The 25,384-nt window shown below is 39.0% G+C and overlaps 3 protein-coding genes across 7 annotated transcripts in view; 2 read left to right on the forward strand and 1 right to left on the reverse strand.

Annotated features, from left to right (window-relative positions):
• LOC117500877 (kelch domain-containing protein 1-like) overlaps window positions 1–13,853 on the reverse strand; it is a 23,556-nt gene extending 9,703 nt beyond the window's left edge. The window contains exons 1-5 of one of the 3 annotated variants that reach the window (XM_034159660.1): window positions 13,849–13,853; window positions 5,423–5,557; window positions 4,533–4,603; window positions 3,543–3,660; window positions 1–8 (exon numbers count right to left, since the gene is read on the reverse strand). The exon at window positions 1–8 is cut by the window's left edge and continues 105 nt beyond it. In XM_034159660.1, the coding sequence (XP_034015551.1) occupies window positions 1–8; window positions 3,543–3,660; window positions 4,533–4,603; window positions 5,423–5,533 (308 nt within the window). In that variant the 5' untranslated portion in view covers window positions 5,534–5,557; window positions 13,849–13,853. Of the gene's footprint in view, window positions 9–3,542; window positions 3,661–4,532; window positions 4,604–5,422; window positions 5,558–7,429; window positions 7,554–7,683; window positions 7,739–13,848 lie in introns of those variants that run through there. The other 2 variants (XM_034159661.1, XM_034159663.1) reach the window with 2 other exon arrangements.
• LOC117500875 (DNA polymerase epsilon subunit 2-like) overlaps window positions 1–19,496 on the forward strand; it is a 229,403-nt gene extending 209,907 nt beyond the window's left edge. The window contains exons 1-20 of one of the 3 annotated variants that reach the window (XM_034159658.1): window positions 8,174–8,311; window positions 8,488–8,588; window positions 8,661–8,736; window positions 11,073–11,150; window positions 11,295–11,388; window positions 11,498–11,572; window positions 11,737–11,820; window positions 12,025–12,081; window positions 12,175–12,223; window positions 12,360–12,432; window positions 13,601–13,773; window positions 15,318–15,407; window positions 15,509–15,563; window positions 15,651–15,710; window positions 15,781–15,858; window positions 17,377–17,485; window positions 18,748–18,924; window positions 19,051–19,118; window positions 19,218–19,250; window positions 19,383–19,496. In XM_034159658.1, the coding sequence (XP_034015549.1) occupies window positions 8,241–8,311; window positions 8,488–8,588; window positions 8,661–8,736; window positions 11,073–11,150; window positions 11,295–11,388; window positions 11,498–11,572; window positions 11,737–11,820; window positions 12,025–12,081; window positions 12,175–12,223; window positions 12,360–12,432; window positions 13,601–13,773; window positions 15,318–15,407; window positions 15,509–15,563; window positions 15,651–15,710; window positions 15,781–15,858; window positions 17,377–17,485; window positions 18,748–18,924; window positions 19,051–19,118; window positions 19,218–19,236 (1,587 nt within the window). In that variant the 5' untranslated portion in view covers window positions 8,174–8,240 and the 3' untranslated portion in view covers window positions 19,237–19,250; window positions 19,383–19,496. Of the gene's footprint in view, window positions 1–8,173; window positions 8,312–8,487; window positions 8,589–8,660; window positions 8,737–11,072; window positions 11,151–11,294; window positions 11,389–11,497; window positions 11,573–11,736; window positions 11,821–12,024; window positions 12,082–12,174; window positions 12,224–12,359; window positions 12,433–13,600; window positions 13,774–15,317; window positions 15,408–15,508; window positions 15,564–15,650; window positions 15,711–15,780; window positions 15,859–17,376; window positions 17,486–18,747; window positions 18,931–19,050; window positions 19,119–19,217; window positions 19,251–19,382 lie in introns of those variants that run through there. The other 2 variants (XM_034159657.1, XM_034159659.1) reach the window with 2 other exon arrangements.
• A 5,537-nt stretch (window positions 19,497–25,033) lies between these two features.
• Window positions 25,034–25,384, forward strand: part of klhdc2 (kelch domain containing 2) — a 40,559-nt gene continuing 40,208 nt past the window's right edge. Inside the window, exon 1 of the mRNA XM_034159989.1 lies at window positions 25,034–25,052. The gene's annotated coding sequence lies outside the window, so the exon portion shown is untranslated. The remainder of the gene's footprint in view (window positions 25,053–25,384) is intronic.

A 25,384-nucleotide genomic window follows, 5' to 3' on the forward strand; every position in this document is an offset into this window, starting at 1 on the left:
CAATAGATCTGTTTGAAGGCAAAGAATGATTTATCTTTTCAACACTGCACTGTGCAAGCTGTGAGCACAGTGATCAATACTATTCATGTCTGCATGGTTGATGATGACGATGAATCTCCAGCAGATCAGAGTCCATTTTAAAGGACAGAAAAGTTTTGAATGACAGAATTTTGCAACCAAGTCCTCGTTCATCAAAGTTGTAAAAATATTATTAAGTATTTCAGTTCAACTCTCACTGACATGTAAAGCCCACCTGCAATTACCAATTTTTGATACTTGATTCTCTATGATTTCAGCCAAAGAATAAACAAAATAAAAATTGGATACCCAATTGGGCCTGAAACCTGGTGTAATTGATGGTGAAAGCAGTGTTGCAGAACGTTGTGAGCAATCGCTAGTTTTAAACATGTGTAAAAAAATTGTGATATCGAGATAAATAGTGAGGCAAAAAAGTGAACAATCCGATTTAATGGGTGCAGGTCGAGGGCAATCTTGTGTAAAAGCACTTGCAAGTAGACAATTTTTTTCTTACCAGATCCTCTGCAACATGAAAGCCATGAAAAACATGTTGCATTTTTGAATGGAGAGACACTTTTGAGATTTTAACAGAAAAATTTTAGCTTTTTGGAAAAAGTGTGTGGAAAATGTGGTCACAATTAGTAGTGTTTTGTGCACTACTTATGTGTTACATAATCAGGTGTAACTGTCAATAATCAATTACAATCGTATGTAATCAGATGTACTAGTAAATAGTCGGTAATATTAAGAACTGATTATATACAAATTTTGGGTAAGATTTTAATAAAGCCTGATTTCCTCATTTTTGAAATCAGAATACCCAAAAATCAGTAATGGCAGATGGCCCTGATGGGTTTCAAAGCAGAATTAAATGACTTAGAATGGCAATTTGTGCAAAAGTTAAAATATGATAGATGAGGTCACAGGACATTAAAATTAACTTTGGGTTCTTGTGTCCTCGACTTTATTAATGCTTCAATAAAATTGGAGATGCAGGAGTGAGTGTGGAGGCTTCAGTAATAATCAATTCTTAAAAGGCCAAATGTTCAAATGTGCTTTAGCATACCTCATGCGCCTCTGTTTGTGTCGTGTACGCAGAAAAGGCTTTCTCTACATTACAGCATCATACAGCATCTCCTGCAAAGTGTGCTGTATAGTTGAATGATGCACAGAGACACTATCTGCAGCAAGATCATGTTTGTACGTCTTTGGAGTAGGTCTGTGACTTGACTATGACTGTTCTCAACATCCTTCGCTTCAGCTTATCTGAGATTTTTCTTGGCCTCCCACTTCAGGCTTTAACTAGTACTGTGCCTGCGGTCTTCCATTTCCTCACTATGTTCCTCACAGTGGAAACTGACAGCAGAAATGTTGTCGGACCGAGGTTTTTGTGCCGAATTTGGTGCTTCTATCAGCATTTGCAGGATTCCTCTGTAAATCAATGTTCCATGCACAGATCTATGCAAAAGTGCTAGAAAATGATTGTATTACATCAATGGATGCAACACTTTAGATAATGGTGACAGTGAAGAAGATTCTGATGAGGCAGCAATGGCGAAATGGAGTAACTGATCACCATTTTTGTTTTTTTTTCTTATTTAATAATAAAATCCATAAATACTGATGAAAATATTTTTTAAGTTAGTTGCATGCTTTCTGTGGTTATTTTGGTGTATATATATATATATATATATATACACACATATATATATACAGTAGTGTTCAGAATAATAGTAGTGCTATGTGACTAAAAAGATTAATCCAGGTTTTGAGTATATTTCTTATTGTTACATGGGAAACAAGGTACCAGTAGATTCAGTAGAGTCTCACAAATCCAACAAGACCAAGCATTCATGATATGCACAGTCTTAAGGCTATGAAATTGGGCTATTAGTAAAAAAAAAGTAGAAAAGGGGATGTTCACAATAATAGTAGCATCTGCTGTTGACGCTACAAACTCAAAACTATTATGTTCAAACTGCTTTTTTAGCAATCCTGTGAATCACTAAACTAGTATTTAGTTGTATAACCACAGTTTTTCATGATTTATTCACATCTGTGAGGCATTAATTTTGCTGGTTTGGAACCAAGATTTTGCTTGTTTACTAGTGTGCTTGGGGTCATTGTCTTGTTGAAACACCCATTTCAAGGGCATGTCCTCTTCAGCATAAGGCAACATGACCTCTTCAAGTATTTTGACATATCCAAACTGATCCATGATACCTGGTATGCAATATATAGGCCCAACACCATAGTAGGAGAAACATGCCCATATCATGATGCTTGCACCACCATGCTTCACTGTCTTCACTGTGAACTGTGGTTTGAATTCAGAGTTTGGGGGTTGTCTCACAAACTGTCTGTGGCCCTTGGACCCAAAAAGAACAATTTTACTTTCATCAGTCCACAAAATATTCCTCCATTTCTCTTTAGGCCAGTTGATGTGTTCTTTGGCAAATTGTAACCTCTTCTGCACGTCTTTTATTTAACAGAGGGACTTTGCGGGGGATTCTTGCAAATGAATTAGCTTCACACAGGCGTCTTCTAACTGTCACAGCACTTACAGGTAACTCCGGACTGTCTCTGATCATCCTGGAGCTGATCAATGGGTGAGCCTTTGCCATTCTCGTTATTCTTCTATCCATTTTGATGGTTGTTTTCCGTTTTCTTCCACGCGTGTTTTTTTTTTTTTTTTTTTCATTTTAAAGCATTGGAGATCATGGTAGATGAACAGCCTATAATTTTTTGCACCTGCGTATACGTTTTCCCCTCTCCAATCAACTTTTTAATCAAACTACGCTGTTCTTCTGAACAATGTCTTGAACGTCCCATTTTCCTCAGGCTTTCAAAGAGAAAAGCATGTTCAACAGATGCTGGCTTCATCCTTAAATAGGGGACACCTGATTCACACCTGTTTGTTCCACAAAACTGATGAATTCACTGACTGAATGCCACACTACTATTATTGTGAACACCACCTTTTCTACTTTTTTTTACTAATAGCCCAATTTCATAGCCTTAAGAGTGTGCATATCATGAATGCTTGGTCTTGTTGGATTTGTGAGAATCTACTGGTACCTTGTTTCCCATGTAACAATAAGAAATATACTCAAAACCTGGATTAATCTTTTTAGTCACATAGCACTACTATTATTCTGAACACTACTGTATATATATATATATATATATATATATATATATATATATATATATATATATATATACACACACATATATACACACATACATACATACATACACACACACACACACACACACACGATACCTTTTGACATTTTGGGCCAGCAGTTCTCACTAATGCTCAAAATTCACGTTTGTGAAAAAAATATGTTGTTTGGGGTACCATAGGCTTTCATTCGCCAACATTTGCCAAGTACTATTTCATTTGCCATCATTTGGGACCAGATGTAAGCCATGGTGTCAAAAATCAAAAGGGATATTGATTACACGGCCCATGGCCTATATGCGGCATGATTCCAACAATATCTTAAACATTAACTCGCCTGATTTGTCTGTCCGTTGTCATCACAGCCCCCAAATATGTACATGTGACCATTCAGGAAGCAGCTGCAGCAGCCAGACATGGAGGGCGGGGCCTCCCCATTCATACTGAAAGCTTTCCTTTAAAAAAAATTAAAAAGAAGAGAGCGAGAGACAGAGAGACCAAGAGAGAGAGAAAGTGAACAAACCACACCCATTTTTTCCTGTTATCTTGTCTAGGTTTATTAATCAAGGGCCATAACGCTGCCAAAATGTGTCAGTCTTGTACAATGTTACAATATGTGTATTATCAGCTTATAACAAGGATTTGTATCAAGTTACAAGAAATTCCTACTACAAATGTGAGGGGAGTTGATTTTAGGATGCAGGCACCCAAGCATAAAACTAAGTGTAGCTTTGTTACTCAAGGGCCATAATTCTGCTAAAATGAGCCCAACTGGAACGATATAAGAGTATGCGTATTACCAACCTATAACAAGGATTTGTACCAAGTTACACAAAATTCTTACTAAAAATGTGAGAGGAGTTGATTTCAGGATGCAGGCACCGAAGCATGAAACTGAGAGAGTCTAGATTTGTTAATCAAGGATCATAACTCTGGTAAAATGGGTCCAATTCGAGCAATGTGATAATATGTGTATTACAAACTTATAACAAGGATTTGTATCAAGTTACATGAAATTCCTACTAAACGTGTGAGAGGATTTGATTTCAGAATGCTTATACCCTTTTTGGGACGGACAGACACATAGACAGAGGGAAATCGCAATGACATAATCCCCCTTGGGGCCTTCTGCCAGCGGGGGATAAAAAGCTGCAGGCAAATACAAATACTTATCAGTCCACACAAAGTTTATCTTCCGAACGTAAAAAAAAAAAGTGAATCAGCAGAAAGTTTGACACAAGATGCCTGAATGTTGTTGTAGGGAAAAAATGTTTTTACTGTTTGTTTTGATCACAAACAAGCAGATTAAGTTAAATTTAATTCTTACCATACACCACGTTCTAAGTCATACACCCAGATTTCATCACTGGGAAGGAAGACTTCGTTATCAGCAATAGACTGAAAAGAAAATAAAAAACTTGAGACATGAAAATCCACTCAGCCAATCTAGGTACGCTTCAAAACACATAACTCATAATTTAACTCTGTAATTCCAAAGTCAGAAAACTGGTTTCAAGCTATATATGAAATTTATAGAATGAAAAAATTAACATACTCTCAGAATTCAAAAGGACTGTTTATATGAAATTTGGAACAAATGGATTGCCTTCATATCTCCTACCTATGCAGAATTTTTATGACCCATTCAGGAATTTCTCATGTTGATCACCATTTTATTTCCCTTTTCTAATGAATGTTCCATGACTGTGAGTGCTTAGTTCGGATACAATGTTCATGTTTGTTACTGTTCTAAATTTGCTTGTTTTATAGTGTGTAAAACCGAAAAAGGACTAACTATAATTGTAAATGCAGAATATAACTGTGATGTTACCTTTTTCGAACAAAAAGATAATAATAAAAATAAATAAACAGTGGTAGAACCAATAACTGCCAGCAAATGGTTACATTTATGTTGCCAGGTTTGCATTTGAGCCTTTAACTGGCTGAAATGACAGACAGAATGTATGATTTGCATTAATGTATGTTTATGCCCTGTTTCATTAGCTATATATATATATATATATATATATATATATATATATATATATATATATATATATATATATTTTTTTATATTTTTTTTTTTTTATTAACATATTGGAATGATAAATTGATTGATGCATGTGCCATTTTTTTTAATCAAAATGCTTAAAACTGTATCACAGCAGTGTACATCATATGTGAAAATCAGGCTGCACAGATTGGTGTGATCCTCACCATATATCCTCCCCACACGTACAGTAGGTTGTCCTCCAGCAACGCCGTGTGGCCACTCCTCTCATGCGCCACCACCTCTGAGTAGTGCCGCTCAAACAATTCAGAGTCCATGACAGGCTGCTGCAAACACAAACACTATAGCAAGACATTTTAACAGTTATTATACAAGTTTGACTATCCAGAATTACTGTTGCAAATACCAACATCATTTTGATTAACCATAATTTCATTGCAACAATACGAATCTTAATTGAAGATATCTATAACGTCATTCTGACTAGTCAAAACGACAGTTACTGATATCTGTAATTCAGTCAAAACTGAATTACAGACATCAGCAGTGACGTCACTCAAAACAACACTCAACTCATCACAAATCCCCAAGACAGTTACAGATATTTGTAATCCGATTTTTACTATTACAAATAATAGCTACAGATGGCTCAAATATAGTCTGGAAATAAAGTTTGAGTGTTATTATTCAGATAAAAACACGTTATAGGTAAAATTGTGACCCTGATTGTTAAATAACTGAGTAACAAGTAGTATGCTATTGCCAAGCTTTTTGTTTTTTGATTTTTGTTTGACTCATATTCTGGCTATTCCAGGTTTAACATCAATGCAGGGAAAAGTTATGCTTGTATACTAAGGACCATCGTAAGAGTAATTAATAATAACAATACTACATTTAATTTGAAGGTGCCTTTCTCGGCACTCAAGGACACCGCACAATTACACACAAAGTCCATAAAAAGAAACAATACTAAAAAACAATCACTAAAATAAATAGAGCAATAGGCATCAAGTTCAATAAGCTGTCAGAAACAAATGTGTTTTGAGTTGTGATTTTAAATGGGGGAGTGAATCGATGTTTCTGAGTTGAGATGATAATGAATTCCAGAGACGGGGAACAGAGTGGCTAAATGCTCTGCCCCCCGTGGTAGTGAGATGGGCGGAGGGAACAGAGAGGTGTATGGAGGAAGAAGGTCTGAGGGAGCGGGAGAGAGTGGGAACATGGAGGAGGTCAGACAGATATGGAGGGGCGAGGTTATGAATGGCCTTGAATGTTAACAGGAGGATTTTGAATTGAATAGGGCAGCACAGTCTCGTTTGACCCTGTGTGATATCGCAGGATTTAACCACATCCGCGGACAGCAAGTACAAGCACAACATCGCTTTTAATGGAGAACTGGTGTTTTGTTTTTGGCTGCAAACACTGAAGCTGTCGCGAAAAGTGCAGGTTTTTTTCGGTTCCCAGTGGAGAATGGAACACAAGTCAAATGGGAGAGGTCATGTCGGTAAGTTTTACCCTACACACCTTGACAGAGTAGCTGCGTTCTCTCGTCTGCAGAAGCGCCTCGACATATTTGAGCTCTGGGTCATAAACAAACCGCAACACATGTCCGTTTTTCAACACAGTCACTTTTTCTTTACATTTTCACTTTGTTTGCCGTGTAATTTGCCCAAAAACTCAGAGAAAGTGCCTCAAATGTAGGACTATCGCATCATATTTTAAAGCTTTAGTGCCAACCCTCAAACAAGATCGCGATGCCCAATTAAAAAAAAACTGAACCAGAAGCCAGTGAAGCTGTTGGCGAACAGGAGTGATATGGTGGATGGAGGGGGACTGAGTTATGATGCGACAGATTTCTACAGTTATGACTAGCAGCAATTCCAGTTTGAGAGATCTGCAACGTCACACTCAACTCAGCGATAATGCAAGGTCAAGCTATCTATAACATAATGTGAAGTATCTGAAACCTAATTTAAGATATCTATAAAGAACTGTTAAGGTATATTGAATTGAGGGGAATTAAATATATCTTAAACTTGAATTATTACCAGTCTGAATGTAATTGTTCATATGAGAAAGTGGAATTTTACATATCTACAATTCAGTTCCAAGTCAAAATGTAATTGCAGATATCTTGACAAAGCAAAATGACGTTTATGTATCAGTAGAGAATATCCAGTATAGCTAATAAATGTTAAAACTGCTTCTCATACCAACAAACCACTGCAGCTTTTTCAGCCCCAAATCACAAACAGCGCTTCAAGTTACACAAAAAAGACGATCAATGAAAATAAAAACCATTGATAGTCGACGTTCTTTCTCCTCCGTCACAGTGTCGGACGTAAAACGTTGTTTGACTTCAACGTAAAAATTGCACTATTTCCTGAACATATTCTTCAAAGCACCACAGAACCACTGGTAGCTTGTATCCAGAGGAGGAAAATAACTATAACACAATAAAACATACTCAGCGAGCACCTCCAGTTTGTCTTTCTTTTCTCTCTTAAAAAACACACGAATGCAGACATTAAAGTGTCAAAATAACAAACCAGAAAACAGGAAACAAAATACCGCCTGTCGTTTTCTTTTCAGAATAAAACGCCAACATTCAGTTTTTTAAAAAAAAAAGTGCAAAACGGTCCTTTTCAAAGTGTAAAATGATTTATGTGTTGTTGAAGTTTGCTTAAGTAAATGTGAAAGAAGCCGAAAAGCGCATATTATGTGATAAATAATATATATATATATACACACACACACACACACACACACACACACACACACACACACACACATAGGCTATCTTAAAAAATCTAAAACAAACAATTAATTAATTAATTTGGGAAAAAATATTTATAGTGATAACTAAAAAAAATATGAGCTGTGTCTATTCAGATAAAAAAAAAAATCATCAAAATCCTAGCAATCTTGTTCCGCCTTTTTATTTGAAAAGTACATACCCGGAAGTATTGAAGTATTTCCGCACACACGTTTAGCGCCAAATTAAATGACTGCATAAACGTAGTTATGGAGGCTGTTCGAAAAATGAAGACTAAAGTGTTGGCTGGATTCAAAATGCGAGGACTTATTCTGCGACCGTATGTATTTAAATAAATAAAATGTTTTGGGTTTTTTAATATTTTCTAAATTTGCTAACAGGTTATCAAGCGGAAAACAGATACCTTTTTTAAACCTCCTAATAGCGCCTTTCCCAGAAGTCGAATTGCAGAATAAAATGTGTATGTGTTGTTTAATGGCTTGTTTTGTGCCGCAGTGAAGCCAGCAAATATCTTGTGGAGGTTTTGCAGTCCGTCAGTCCATCTGAACTGGATGACGTCATAGAAAAACTCCTGGATTCAGTGGAAAAACAGCCACGTAAGTCCACGGTCACTAATGCATGAGCTTTTTGGGAGTCAGTCTGAGTCCACTTTGTGTGTTTCCCCACAGTGTCCTCTACTATGATCGAGCTGTCTGTGGTGGAAAGTGCTGTTCAGGACTGCACTCAGTCTTGTGATGAAACCATGTATGTACAGCAGTTAATTATTATTTAATGGCCTGGAATGGTCAAAATATATATATATGTTGAACATATTCTTTGTATCAGTTGTTGCCAAGGGAAGTGAACGTGAACTCCCATCCTGGTTACTGTGATGTCACCTTGAGGCCCTAGGTGACATCACAGTCACTCTGGAACTTAAGAAATCAAAGAAAATCAATAAATTCCAGAGTCCAGATGAAATGAATCCCTGTGTCTTATTTGGAGGGAGGGAGGGAGGGAGGTTGTAGCAAAATCCTAAGCCAACATCAGATAATTTGCTGATGGAATAGTAAACCAGTCTGATCAGTATTCAAGAGGGGGCAGAGAAACCTTAACAGAAACTACACACCAGCAAGCCTCACCTCTATTCCCTCTAAAATCCTAGAACAAATAACTGAAAGAACATGAGCCCTGTGGTTACCAATAGTTTACTATGCCTTTATCAAGGGCAAATCATGCATCACCCAGCATCTAACAGTACCAGACATCTGGACAGAGATCCTAGACAGGTGAGACAGCATAGATTGTATATATCTTGATTTCTGATTTCAATTGATCCACAACCTAAAGGCATATGGCATCTGAGGTTAAGTGCGAAGATGGCTGGAGAACTTCTTGAGTGGTAGAGTACAGCAGGTTTCAGTTAACACAATCCAATCCTTCCATACTGAGGTGATTAGTGGCATGCTGCAAGGTAGTGTGTTGGGCCCTGTGTTCTTTATTATGTTCGTAAATTACATGCTAGAAATTGTTCATGCTGTGATACAGATACTTGTGGATAATACAAAGATGTTCATGGAGATGAGTGGTAAAGGAGACCAACAAGGACTGCAGAAATATCTGAAGGCTTTGGAGGAGCAGTCACATGACTGGCTGCTCAGATTTAATGCAGAAAAAGCAAGGTCATGCTCCTGGAATGTAAGTGAGAACCCTTTTAGTACCATATGAGGAAGGGTGACCAAGATGTTGAATGTGAAAAAAAATTGTTTTAGAGAAAGAAGGAGGTGCTCATGTCAACCCAGCCCTAACATTTAGTTCAGGCTGTGAACACCAAGTGAACAAGACCAAGGAACTGCTTGGCTAGATATGACATTCCTACACATATCTGGATGGTGAAATGCTAGTAAAACTCTAAAGGATGACTCCTATCAGACCCTTCTCACGAAGCTCAAATTACCCAGTCTCTGTTACAGATGGATTTGTGGTGATATGATCGAGCTCTACAAACACACTAAGGGTGTCTCTCAAGTTAAAGCAGCTTACATCAAACTGAACAACAGCAACACCAGAGGGCACAAGAAGAATTATTACGTATTACAGATTGCAAGGCAGAATTTTCTAACACTGAGGGCTACAAGTAACTGGAATGTGCTTCCCCAGGGTGTAGTATCTGCACCAAGTATGAATGCCTTCAAATCAAGACTGTACAACCTTTAGGACAAATGCTTCAATCTCCAATTGTTGCTTGACCATTTGAAAGGCGAGGGTACACAGAAGAAGCATCTAAACATAGAAGAAGAGTATATGTGTATATGTATGTAAGCTATATGATGTGCAGCTCATGGTTTGAGGCATTTAAGATATTGTGTAATTGGGTGTTTACTTTTCTCAGTGAATTCTGGTGTTTATCAGGGATGTGTTCTGGCTCCTACAGTGTTCAATGATTGCATGGACTCTGTATTATGAAATTGCGAAGGGTTGTGGAAACCAGCACCATAGCTGCCTTTGTTGGTATTAAAGGTTTACAGACCTTGACTTTACAGATCTTTGCAGAATCATTGGCCTGAGTCTGGAGCTGGGTGTCTGGGTTTGCAGCTTTCCTGGATCGGGGTAGGATTTAGGCTTTCACTGACTTGGTGAAGTGTACTGTATCTCTGTATGTTGAACATATAGAGACATTCACTTACTGGCAGTGACGTTCATGTCTCTGGGTCCTGAGTCTTTGAGATTGAGAGACACCTAGGAAGCACTTATGGAGTCTTGAAGCTGCTGAACAGCGGTATTGGGAGATGCCAAGATCTTTGCAGGACAATTTTGGTCCAACTCTTTAGGGTACTTCCATAGTGCTTCCTGTCTATCTGTGTGGTTGTGAGACTTCAACGCTAACTGGCAAGCTAACGTGACAATTGGATGTCTTTGGTACAAGGTCCCTTTGGCGAATCCTTGGGCAGCACCATATGCTAATATGTATCATGTACTGCTTTTGGTATTTTGTACCCAACAGTCCATAAACACTATTGATTATTTCTGATTATGTTAGTTTATCATTTCAATTTTAAAAGCAAAACTATTCTCTGTAAAAACTTATTTCTCTTTTATAGAGATCATGTTTTCAACATCATCGGAGCCTTTGACGTTCCCAGATACATTTACAGTGTGGAGCGAAAGAAATTTGTCCCGTAAGTAAACATGTAATGTTGGTGATTCAATCCTTTTCTTTCTGTGAGTTTGGGTTAAATATGCTTACATGTACTGCAGGACATATGTTGTGCCGACGTTTTCAGGCAAGGCATTTGATCCTTGTTGTGGCTTTTTTAATTCAGCATCAGTATGACTACCCACCTGTCGCCCAGCCTGTGCGGTTTAGCCAGAGACAAAGCCGAACTCTCCAGGGAGCGCTACACAATCTTACAACAGGTCAGTCAGATCTGCTCATAAGTGAACTTCCAGACCAAATCTGGCATAGTTTTTTCTGTTCCTCCTGGTATGTATAGTTTGCATTTCAACTTTGTTTATTTTTTGACAGCGAATCCATCGGCACGAACTGTTCACCCCCCCTGCAATAGGAGCTGCTGTTGACGAGGGCCGAAATAAATTTCAGGTGTCAAGTTGTTAAAAAAAAAAAATCTTGTGCTATGCTTTGGGGTTTGCCTTGTTAGTGTGGTCTAAGCACATGGTCACCCATCACTACACGCAACAATCCTCAGATCTTTACAAGGGCTTTGCTTTTAAAATGCAACACGTGTTTTTTTTTTTTTTTGTCAGCTGAAAACAATAGAAGCACTGCTCGGAAGCACGGATAAACTGGGAGAGGTGATCGTACTGGGCATGATTACACAACTGAAAGAGGTCAGTTAATGAATCATATATTACTAGACTAACAAAGAGAAATTTTTGAATCAAAAACCTTGGAATGAGGTAAAATGTGTATTTCTGTGGCTTCAATATGCATCTGCACACTGTATTTATAGTTTCTGAGATGTATCTATTTTGTTTTTGTTTTTTTGTTTGGTTGGGTTTTTTTTTGTTTGTTTGTTTGTTTGTTTTTTGAAGGGTAAATTCTATCTGGAGGACCTAAATGGAACAGTACAACTGGATATGTCCAAAGCAATATCCTTTAATTTTCATTATTATCATTGGTACATATCAACAAAAACTAATTTGTGACCATTTTCAGTGGATGTATTTCTTAACCACTCTCACCAGTTTCATAACGGCCTTTATACTGAGTCCTGCTACGTACTGGCAGAAGGTAAGTTAATTATCACTCCTATGTAAGGAAAAAAATACAAATGTGCATGAGCAGTAAATCAGTGGGGGGGCTTTTAGTATATAATATTTCACATTTTTCAGTTGTTAGGGTAAAAGGCTTTGTCTCTATCCTGCAGGATGGTACGAGGATTCTGTGTTCCACGTCAATGGACTTGGGTTTCCACCTACTGAGCCATCATCGGCCACAAGGTTATCATTTAAAGAGAATTAGAGACTGGCTTTAATTGCATAATAAAGATGCTTTGAATTTATTACATGTAAATATGACCCATTCTGTGTGGGCTGAAATGTGAGCATAATTATGCATAATTTTCCATCTTCCTCTCTCTTTGCTGACACAAGATCATCTACATTAGATGGTTTCTTCCTACTTCTTATTTAGCTAATCGAGTGTTGGACCCTGCCTGGATTTTATTTCATCACGAACTGTGGTTTTCATTTACTTTCATAGTGTAGCCAAGTGTCAGAGAGTGTCCGCTATGACATAATCAGGAATGCATTACTGTATTTGGTGAATGATGTACTTCTGGTGGGTTTCTCCCCATATCAGGACCTCCGCTCTACATTGGGAACATTTTCAGCTGAGTGTGAAGTAGATAAGTAGTTGATAATCAACAGAATCTGAAGCCAGAAATCAATGGATTACTCCTCCGGTTTCAGGAAAGCCCGATATGAAGGGGTGGACTTCAAGTTCAGACTTTGTACATAAGTGAGGGAAAGAGCCCAATAGGCAGATTAAGGAGGCATCAATAGTAATGCAGGCATTCCTTCAGGATGTCAGGTTGAAGATGAAGCCAAAGCAAAAGAAAAAAACTCAAGAGAGTCTTGAACTTTGGGTTGCAGCTGAACAAATGATGTCACAACATGAACTGGCTGAAAAAGTGTTTTCTTGGCACAGTTGCGACTATCACATTTCGGACCAGGGTGAGGTCTTCTGACATCCAGAAGGCAGTCAGAGGAGAAACATCAGTTGGAATACTTCTTTGATTCTGGAGTGGACCTAGAACAGATTAGGAGGATTATATATCTCATATAGCCAGGGATTGTCTTTGGATCCCCTGGGAGAAGTTGGAGGAGATGGCTGAGAGGATGGACACCTGGTCTGTGTTACTTAACTACTGCGAGTGCCACTCCAGATGAGCAGCGGAAAATAGATGAGGTTATAATAGAACAGGGAGTGATGGGAAATACTGTTTGCAGTGCTGATATGCCAGATGCCCAGAAAGCAACATGCCAGTGAAAATTCACATGTAATGAAGATAATGTTTTGTTTGTTTTTACCTCCACCATGCTCTTAGTAACTTTAAATCAATTCCTATTTCAGCTTTAAATTGATGATATTTGTATATATTCCCAGGGCATACTACGGCAATCTGAACTTCTTTGGAGGTCCATCCACCGTTTCTGTGAAGGCATCAGCCAAGCTGAAGCAGCTGGAGGAGGAGAATGAGGATGCCATGTTTGTGATTGTCTCCGATGTGTGGCTGGACAGCGCTGAGGTGATGGAGAAGCTCCACATCATGTTCTCAGGTTTGAAGTCTGTTCTATAGTCCTCATGTTGACCTGTTTTTTTTATTTTACCCTTGCAAATAAAGTCCCCACCACCAGTTGTATGTAGGAATCACCCTGCCTGTCCACCTTTTCATAATTCTTGTCTCCATCTCCTAAACGAGTGAATTGATGTCAATGTAATTTCACACAATGGTCGTACATTACATACATTATATATGCAGATGTGCTTGAAAGAAAATAATTCCTGTCTTTAAAGGGACAGAATTTGACTTTCTCTCTCCCCCCTCCCCCCAATCATATTTATTAATTACTTGTAGAAACAGACTTGCAGGGGTGGTGGCCAAGTGGTTAATGCGCTTGGTTTCAGTGCAAAAGGTTCCGGGTTCAAATCCCACCCCTGCCACATTTCTTCATGTAATGTGGAGTTGTGTCAGGAAGGGGATCTGGCGTAAAACCTGTGCCAATTCAACATACAGATCCACCTTGGATTTGCTGTGGTGACCCAGAGTGCAAACAAGGGAGCAGCCGAAGGGACTTACTACTTGTAGAAACAGACTTGTTGTTAATCCAGATGACAAAAGGTGTAAACCACCAATGATGATACATGAAAACAGTTATTCTGGCACAGTGGGTGCATTTTGTGAGCTTGATCAAGCTCTACTTAATTTAGCATCCAGGAGTTTGAAACACTGACTGTCCATCAGGCAGACGGACACCAAGTCTGGGAGTTTTCCATACGGACAACATTTCTTACTCAATTAAGGCTAAATTTTCCTCTTTTGGCACAACAGTTCAGTGGTGTAATGGTTACGCTGGACTTTGATCCAGTGATCTATTTGAAAAAAGATTTTGGGAAACTGAATTGGTGAATTGAGACAATACACAGCAGATGCAGTAACTTTGGGTCCATAGACAACAAATGTAGTCTCATGGAACACATGTCCTCAGAATGTGTTGTGATCAATAAACTTGGCAGAAACATCCTCACAAACTAGCGTAACTGCAGAAAGTACTGAGGGCCTCAACCAACTTCATATTTAGGGGAAGGGATCAAATTGGTGCTTCTCGTCCGTTCGCAAACTTTCGAGGAAATTATGAGCCGTAAGAGCTGGGAGTTCATTACAGCCAATTCACTTGTTCAGGTCCCCAGGTTTTGTATCTGGGGACAAGATGGACGGACGAAGCCCCCCAAAGATATGTTCCATTACAGTCGGTCATTTGCAAAATGGCGGCTCCAGTGTGTGGTGCAGCAATTACAACCTCAAGTCTTCATGAATATGGTTGTGCAAGCTTGGCACACCTATCTGTGGGCAGTTTTGCCCATTCCTCTTTGTAGCCCCTCTCAAGCACAGTAAAAAAATCTCAAAAGAACTTTTTTCAAATTGTCATTATGGGGTTTGGTGTGTAGAATTTTAAGAGGGAAAATGAATTTGATTCATTTTGGAATAAAGCTGCAACATAACAAAATGTGGAAAAAGTGAAGCACTGTGAAGACTTTACGGAGGCACTATAAGTAGTGCGTTATAAATCAGCAGCTTTTAACCTCATTGTTTTTCTTATAGGTTATGCTGCAATGCCTCCCACCTGTTTTGTTTTTTGTGGAAACTTCTCTTCTGCCCCATATGGGAAAACACAGATCACGTCACTCAAAGGTAATACTTTCACACCTTCATCATTGCTGACTTGTTGTAATTGTTGTGACTTCCACATGTGTACTTTTACTAAAGGAATAATATATTTGTTCCCCTCTCAGAGTCTTTGAAGGCTCTTGCTGATGCCATATCTACATATCCCAGCATTCACAGCAGGTATGAACTCTGAATGTTGTTGCTTTGGTCTGTTCTTCACTTTTAAACGTGGTGTTTTGACTGAACAGGCTCATTTTAAACCCACAGTAGTCGGTTTGTGTTTGTTCCGGGTCCTGAAGATCCTGGTCCAGGCTCCATCCTGCCGAGGTAACTATTCAGATTATTCACATTATGAGTGATTTGCACAAATTTGCATTCATTGCATTGTTTCTTTCAGGCCTCCTTTAGCAGATCACATCACTGAGGAGTTCAGACAGAGGGTGCCATTTTCTATCTTTACTACTAATCCATGCAGGTAAATAATTCATTATAATGACTGGAATTCAATTTTTTGAAGCTTTTTTAATGTAGTATTTATGGTGTGGGTTGACTAGGGTTTGCAAGAGAAAAAATATGGAGTTAGTTTTTACTTTTATAAGATTTTCAGGTGTCCATATTTTAAATGGTTTGCATTTGAACAGGCTGTTTCCAGCCAATATGCAGTAACAAAGACATATTGTTATTTATCCAACTAACAAATTGACTGGTACATTGAGGGCCTCACCTTCTGAGGCTCTTGATGTACCAGCCGATTTATGCTCCTGTCTTCACCTGTGGCCATGAACTTTGGGTAATGACCAAAAGAATAAGGTCATGGATACAAGCGGCGGAAATAAGTTTCCTCTGTCAGGTTGCTGGGCTTACAGTCCTGGACAGGGTGAGAAGCTCGACTGTCCGGAAGAGAGTCTGAGTAGAGTCATTGCATCTTCGCATCAAAAAGAGCCAGTTAAGGTGGTTTGGTGAGGATACCCCCTGGACATCACCCTTAGGAAGGTCTTCCAAGCACATCCAACTGGGAGTAGGCCTCAGAGAAGACCCAAGCCATGCTGGAGAGATTACATTTTCCAGCTAGCTTGGGAATGCCTCGGGATCCCCGGGGAAGAGTTAGAGGACTTAGCTGAGGGTAGGGAAGTGTGGGATGAGCTGCTGGACCCAGATAAGGGCAGAAATTGAATGAATATGGAGGTCATGCTCTCCATTTGTCCACAAATATTGTAATTGCAACTTCTCCTAAACCATTGATTTGTACTAGTAAGTCCCTTTGGCTGCTCCCTTGTTGTTCACTCGGGGTCAGCGTGGATCTGCATGTTGAATTGGCACAATTCAACATTCCTGACACAACTAAGACCTTCCGCACTGAAACCAAGCTCACTAACCACTTGGTCACCACCCCTGCGCCATTGATTTGTACTAACAGTAATCTTTGTATAAATGGAGGGACTTTGAATAAAAGTAATTCCTAAACTTTTAATGTAATATTTTTCATTAAACCTCCTTGAATTAAGCTGAAATTTGACACTCAGAACTTGATTGTTTCCTTAACTGCTGTATTAGTGCACAGAGACAAAATTACAAAATTGTGTTGCTGTCCAAATAAATATTTTTGTGTGCACACAGATGGATGTGGCATTAAAAGAAAACCCAACATGAAGTGTCTGAGTAAGGTGTTGAGTTACCAAATGCTTCCAGGACAGTTTCAATGCATCTCTGCTTTGATTCTTTGAGTTTCTGGAATTCTGTTGGAGGGATGGAATGCCATTCCTCCTAAAGATATTTTAATTGGGTGTTTCTGATGATGGTGGAGAGTACTGTTGAACATATCAGTCCATAAACCTCCATATCTGTTCAGTTGGGTTGAGATCTGATGATGGTGGAGGCCATGGCATATGATTCTCTGTTTTGGGGGCATTTGTGGTTTCTCCACTCAAACTGTTGTTTTATATATAATCAGTGCTATAATCATTCTGCTGGCTTTTTTTTTTTCATCTGTCAGGATTCAGTACTGCAGCCAGGAGATTGTAATCATTAGAGAAGACCTGGTCAACAAGATGTGCAGGAACTGCATCCACCTGCCCAATAGTAATCTTGACATTCCAAACCATGTGAGTTTTTCCTTCTCTGAACAAAACTCTTAACGTTTCTTTACCTGAGAGAAATTATTTTCAGTTACCTTGAACCAAGTGTTAAGAGTAAAGCAGACACCTCAGTGGGATAGGATTTAGACCCCCGATGTATAGATGGGGATTTGACTCCAGGTGTGTGTTTCAGGCTTCCTGTCTGTGTGTCCTTAGACACATCATTTGCTTTGTTCCAGTCCACCTAGCTGTAAATGGGTACCAGCCTTTGCTGGGGAAGTAACCTGCTATAGACTAGTGTCCTGTCTGAGTAGGAGTTGTGGACTCTCATCCACTTTACACTTTGATATCTGAAGATCAGCACTAGCCTGATGGGACCAAGGATCAGTGTAAGACTGGCTGATTTCTTCAAGTATTGTGAGGCTGATATCCATCCATCCATTTTCTTCCGCTTTATCCGGAGTCGGGTCGCGGGGGTAGCAGCTCAAGCAAAGCCGCCCAGACCTCGTGATCCACACACACCTCTCCCAGCTCCTCCAGGGGAACCCCAAGGCATTCCCAAGTCAGCTGAGAGATGTAGTCCCTCCAGCTTGTCCTGGGTCTTCCCCGGGGCCTCCTCCCAATGGGACGTGCCCGGAACACTCTCCAGCAAGGCATCCAGGGGACAGCCGGAAAAAGATGCCCGAGCCACTTCAACTGACTCCTTTCAACGTGGAGGAGCAGCGGCTCGACTCCGAGCTCCTCCCGAGTCACCGAGCTCCTCACCCTATCTCTAAGGGAGCGCCCAGCCACCCTGCAGAGGAAACTCATCTCGGCCGTTTGTACTCGCGATCTCGTTCTTTTGGCCATGAGCCAAATCTCATGATCATAGGTGAGGATCGGAACGTAGATCGATCGGTAAATCAAGAGCTTTGCCCCCCTACTCAGCTCTCTCTTCACCACGACAGTCTGATACAGCGACCGCATCACTGCAGATGCTGCACTGATCCGTCTATCGATCTCACTCTCCATCCGTCCCTCACTCGTGAACAAGACCCCGAGATACTTAAACTCCTCCATATGAGGCAAGGACACTCCACCGACCTGAAGAGGGCAAAGCACCTTTTTCCGGTCGAGAACCATGGCCTCGGATTTGGAGGTGCTGATTTTCATCCCGGACGCTTCACACTCGGGTTGTGAGGCTGATATTTTTTCATTATATAGGTATGCAGTATAGGTTGTGTTTGGTGTTTGGAAAGTCATTATTGCCTCAGATGCATCATCTTGCTATTTTCTTGTTCTCCCTCCAGTTTGTTCGGACTATCCTTTGCCAGGGTCACTTGACTCCACTCCCTCTGTATGTCAGTCCTGTTTTCTGGGCGTATGACTACACCTTGCGCATCTACCCCGTCCCTGATGTCATCATCTTTGCTGACAAATACGATCCCTTCAACATCTCCAACACCGACTGCCTTTGCCTCAATCCGGTATGAAAATGTAGTAGTGGTCGTGGTGGTAGTAGTACTAGTATTAAGTGGGTTCAATACAGTGAGTTTAAAGTAAACCATGGCATTTGTCACAACCACCTTTTTGCCAATTATTTATTTTAACAGGGCTCATTCCCACGCAGTGGCTTCACATTTAAGGTGTACTACCCATCCAACAGAACTGTTGAGGACAGGTGGGATGTTTCGATTTCTTTTCCACATTACTGTATTTAGTGTAGCTTGGACATTCAATAATGTTGGTTCTAATATGTCGCGTACTTTTGCATTCACAGCAAACTTCAAGATCTTTAAAGGACAACTGGACATATTGCTCCCAGTGTGTAATAAGCGCCTTGTATGGCAGCACCCTGACATCGGGGTGCTGCCCGCTTTTTAAAGCGCTTTGAACGTCTGATGCAGATGGAAAAGCGCTATATAAATGCAGTCCATTTACCATTTATGTGTACAAGTGGCACTGTTTTATTTTGTAAATATGTTTGATAGACTAGTAATGGAACATCTGTTTTATTGTGTATGTGACATTTGTCTGGAACAATAAAAGTTTTATTGTTTGTGTGTGTGTAGATGACTGGCCAATCTGCCATGGACAAAATCAAGATTAGTGTTGTAAGTTGTACTGCTTTTGACTCTCGTGTACTGTCAAATAAGGATCAGGACTAGGGCCAGCATATGATTAAGTATTTCTATATGTAATGCCTTAAAAACTGCATATTTAGCTATAAAATTTGGGGTTCTGATAGATAACTGTTGAGGTCCATGGAACTCCTGTTTTAGGCCATGTTAGCATCATAAAAACATAACAGGCTTATCAAGTTGCTTGTGACACCTTGCTGGTAGCTGCAGGGTCCTGGTGGCCACTACAGTCACTGCAGCTGTTTTATTTTTTTATTATTTATTTATTTTATCCCATGGATTTCATTTATGAATTTACTTTGCTGGATTATCTTAGATGTTGCTAAAAAAAAAAAACATCTGGACTGTTTCTCCAACTACTATCCTTGAGTTCTTCTGATTAGTGCTTGTTTGATACATTTGTGTAATTGCATGTCTTCGAATTTATGTTGCTGCATCTTATTAATCCTGCTACGCTCTTCAGGTTGCCCAAATGATCACATGAATGTATCAGTAAAGTAGCCAGTGGTGACCTTGGTGGCCACCACACCTGTCAAGCCACATCTAACTTCAAAAACATACAGTGAGCGAGAGAAGGAAGACACATTTACTTTAGTTATTCCAGAGGTACACAAGGATCCTCCGATGAGACCTAGTACCAAATCCAGTCATTGCGTTATGTCAAGCATCCAATTCTCACAACTGTATAGTACGACTGGATGCACCAGTATCCTGAAGACTTAGATCTTTGTTCTCCTATAAGGTATTGGCATTGCCAAACACCTGTCCAGAACATCCTGGTTCTGTAGGTTCAAACTCAAAAGGCTCAGAACCTAGTGATATGACATCACTGCTGAGATGGATGTTTTTACAAGTTCAAAACTTTCACCACATACTTTTTTTGAATATGTATAGGGGGAAAATTGTAAAATGGAACAAATGTTGATGCAGTTGGACAGTTAAAATTCATTTACATGAACAATTTTCCAGTGCTAAGGTGAAATATTTATAAATTGATTGTAATTTATGTGTAGAGTTGGAGTGGCAACACGGGTAGCTTGTCTGGACCTTTTCGAGATGGCAAATTTAAAAGGTCACTTGTAATTTAAAAAGACACGTGGATGCCTGCTAGTGACTAGGGCTGCCATGGTGTTAGAGCTATTGAAGTTGCACAGTTTAACAAGCAAATTGCTTAAACCACGAAAGCTAGAGGTGGACAGCTAGTTGTCTAATCTACTGACTAAGTGCTGAACGCTTCAGAATCCTAACGCTACTGCCATCGCCTGGGGGATAACGGGCAACTGAAGCTTTGAAGTGTATGGGGGTAAGGATGCTGTCAGAGAACGTGCTTAAAAGTAAATTTGTGAGCATGTTGGTGTATAGTTGTGCATGAATGAAAATTGTACAGAACTCTTGTACATGTCAAATCATACAAATATGTAGCATGCATTCTGTCTAAGAATACAATCAAAAAGTTAAACTCTTAAAAATAGAAATATGAAATACACTTCATGGTTGTGGTTTCTTCATTAGGAATACAAATCAAAGTCTGTCACACTAGCGCATTGCCTGTTGGGATCCACAGGTTCTATAGATTGGGTAGTGTTTCTAAATAGGTAGCTGACAACTGTTCAAGGGTGGTAATAAATTATGTGAAGTTTCTATAATGACTAACTGAAGATGCAGGAAATTAAAATTAGAAAATTTTGTGAATAACTATTAATTATTTGACACATTTAGTTGAGTCATATTTTACAACTGGCAAGGTTTGAGATATTTCCTTGTTCAGAGCTTAACTGGTTACCAGGGACTGATTAATGGTGATATCAACATCCATTGGTCACTGTTGTTACCTAACATCCCTAATTTCTCCAAAAAATATTAGTAATACTATGAACTTTCTGTTTTCGATGTATTCATCCTTGACCCAAAATACATAAGAATACCAACAGCAAATGTCAGCTTTTCCCAGTTTTCTCCCTGATTGAAGTTATACACACATACACATGAGGCCACTTTGTTTTAGTGTATAGATATGTATGGAAGTAGAAGATGCTTTGATTCCACATACATGCATATGTTCAAAGTGCCGTTCATCTCAGGCTGCAACCATTCAACTTCATGGTGGCAGGATGGCTGATGAAGAAACACCATAGGTATTTCTCTCTCTCTCTCTCTCTCTCTCTTCATCCTGAGGACCACAATGGAAATAAGTTTGTTGTGCTGTCCTCTGCAATATCTGTTTTATGTATTTTATGGACTTATTGGCAAAATGAAATCAGGCACGGCACGAAATCGGGCAACATTAGGTTAGTTTAGTTTCCATTATATGTAACGTAGCAGAAATTTAATATTACGTTGGTTTGGAAGTGCATTTCTGTCTTACATCAGTGACCTACATCATATGTTGTTGATCAGCCTGCTCAGGCTGACTTTAGTGCAGCAGATAACAGAAGATTTAAAAAGAATACTGCAAATGATGACACAAGCACCAAATTCCACAGAAATACTCCTTAGATGTTACTCTTGTTGGAAAAAAAAAAAAAAAAAAAAAAGACTGGCCATTTTAATTTTTAATAGGCAGCCAGGGTAGGGGTCAATTGAAGAATTACACAGGGATCAAAATTTAGAAATGCTCCAATCATATTGAAAACTACACATTATTTGTCTGATCATAAAGATTCCAAAAAAGGTATAGTTTGGACTGCCTATGATGGAATGTTATGGAGTTATGGGGTAAAAACAGCAAGAATGGTGACAAAGGTCAATATCAGTTTGTACAGGGGTCAAAAGTTAATGTTGCTCCAATTTTTGGTAAAAAGTGATGCAAATTTTTGGTGGAGTTAATAGGGTTTTATAAAGGTAATAGTTTGCACCATGTGTCATTGCTTAGTTATCATGTTGTAGTGTAACATATGTCACATCATAGAATCCAATTGATATCAACATTGTTTGACCTTTACTTTGGAGACCCAGGATTCAACACAGTCCAAACTATTCCATTCGGACCTGAGATGAACACACTTTGACACATGCGCAGTATGTAGAATTGAGGATCTTCTCCATTTGTAATGCCTGTGGCCCCGTGATGTATTTTTGACAGGAGTCACAGACTTTGATTCGTATTATAATGAAGAACCACAACTATAAAGTACATTTCATATTTGTATTTTTTAAAAGTGTAACGTTTTTATCATATTCTCACAAACAGAATACACGATACATATTTTTGTATGATTTGACATATACAAGAGTTTGCAAAATTTTCATTATGCTCATCTATAAACTAACATTCACACATTTTCTGACAGCTTTTTACCCCATACATATCCTTCGGGAATACTATCTTTAGTGACACCTTGTGGCAGAAAGCCTGGATGTTACCATACAAATATTGCATCATGACCAAGATAAAGGAAGTACAGTGCATCCAGTATTCACACAAGTATTCACTTATTTTTTTTCACAATTTATGTTACAGCCTTATTACAAAATGGGAGTATTTTTTTTTCTCAAAATTCACTCAAAACACCCCATAATGATAACATGAATGGTTTTTTTTTTGTTGTTTTTTTTTGCAAATTTATAAAAAACAACAACAACAAAACTATGAGTCGTACACAAGTATTCACACCCTTTACTCAATACTTTGTTGATGCACCTTTGGCAGCAATTACAACCTCAGGTTGGATGGGGAGCGTCGGTGCACAGCCATTTTCAGATCTCTCCAGAGATGTTCAGTCAAATTCAGGTCTGGGCTCTGGCTGGGCCACTCAAGGACAATCTCAGAGTTGTCCCTGATGCCACTCCTTTGATAACTTGGCTGTGTGCTTAGGGTCATTGTCCTGCTGAAGGTGAACCGTCGCCCCAGTCTGAGGTCAAGAGCACTCTGGAGCAGGTTTTCATCCAGGATGTCTCTGTACATTTCTGCATTCATCATTCCCTCAGTCCTGACTAGTCTCCCCAGTTCCTGTCGCTGAAAAACATCTCCACAACACGATGCTGCTGTCACCATGCTTCACTGTAGGGATGGTGCCCTGTTTCCTCAAACATGACGCCTGGTATTCTTTGTTTCTCATGGTCTGAGAGTCCTTCAGGTGCCTTTTAGCAAACTTCAGGTCGACTGACCATGGGCTTTTTACTAAAGAGCTGCTTCCATTTGGCCCCTCTACCAATGCGGACCGATTGGTGGATGTTGCTGCAGAAAATTGTTGTCCTTCTGGAACAAAAACACCCCGAGTATACTATGATTTTATTCACTGACAAATTAGCCATGAAACTAATATCCAACATCTCTCTCCACAGAGGAAGCTCTATAGCTCTTGACAGAGCAACCAACAGGTTCTTGATCACCCTCCTTAGGGCCCTTCTCCTCTGATCGCTCAGTTTAGATGGGTGACCCAGCTCAAGGAAGAGTCCGAATGGATCTAAACTTCTTCCATTTACGGATGAGGAGGTCACTGTGCTCATTGGGACCTTCAAAGCAGCAAAAAATGTTTCTGTAACCCTTCCCCAGATTTGTGCCTTGAGACAATCCTATCCTGTCTGTGAGGTCTGCAGACAATTTCTTTGACTTCATGCTTGGTTTGTGCTCTGACCTAGACTGTCAGCTGTGAGACCTTATATGTAGACAGGTTTGTGTCTTTCCAAATCATGTCCAATAAACTGAGTTTACCCCAGGTGGACTCCAATTAAGCTGTAGAAACATCTCAAGGATGATCAGTGGAAACAGGATATGCCTGCTCAGTTTTGAGCTTCATGGCAAAGGCTGTTATACCTGTGTACATGATTTTATAGGTTTTTATTTTTAATCAATTTGGAAAAAAAAAGAAAAAAAAACCTTTTTCACATTCTCATTATGGGGTATTGTGTGTAGAATTTTGAAGGGAAAAAGGATATCATCCATTTTGGAATAAGGCTGTAAAAAAAGTGGAAATGTACCCAGTGAAGCAATACTTTCTGGATGATTTGCATTTTCAGACCGTGAAGACAAATGCGCATTCTGTAACACAGATCCAATTTTTTAAAACTAATTTAGAAAGCTAAAATATTATATAAGAATATTATTATGTAGAAAAAAAATTATTATGTATTTTGAAGTCTAATTCTGGCGTTGAATTTCTTGTGAATCTATTTGTACAGTAAATTTCACATCTATAAATCTTAACAAAAAAATGTCCCCCAACTTTAAAATTTTGTATGTTTTTTTTTTTTTTTTGATATATTCAATTTATCTTTCGACTGTAAAAACGAGTGCCAGAACTTTGAAAATATATTGACTTTAAATAAAGGATTAAAGCGGTTTTGTTTTTATTTATTTATTTTTCTTTATTTGACTCTTATTTTTTTATTTTTGTTATTTATATTTCCTGCTCCCCCTTGTTGTTATTGCAAACTTTGTAAGGTTTTGTGTGACTAGTTTGATATTGTTTAAAAAAAAAGTGACCTCATTAAAATGGTGTTCTGTTGAAATCTGCAGGGGAAATTAAAACAAGGTAAATCCCACACAGACACGAATGCATTTGAAATATGTTTGTGTGTAATGCTATTAAATGAAATCAGGGGTTTTAATTTCGTAATATCAGCGACGCAGCTAGCATAAACATTAGCTAACAGCTGTTAGCTTGCCGTTGCTGATTTTGTTGAGCTAAATTAGAACATTTTCATTTAGCTCCTCGTTTAATACAAAGCCTAATTAAACACACAACATTTTAAAAATATCATTGTAGTTCTAACTAGGTTGTTTTCTTCCTGAATGTTATCCAAGAGACAAAATTATCCAAACCGTTTAAGCTTATCAGGATCCATTTGTAGGTTTTTAATCATT

The sequence above is a fragment of the Thalassophryne amazonica genome, chromosome 19 (genome assembly GCF_902500255.1).
Source record: "Thalassophryne amazonica chromosome 19, fThaAma1.1, whole genome shotgun sequence".
Taxonomy (NCBI): domain Eukaryota; kingdom Metazoa; phylum Chordata; class Actinopteri; order Batrachoidiformes; family Batrachoididae; genus Thalassophryne; species Thalassophryne amazonica.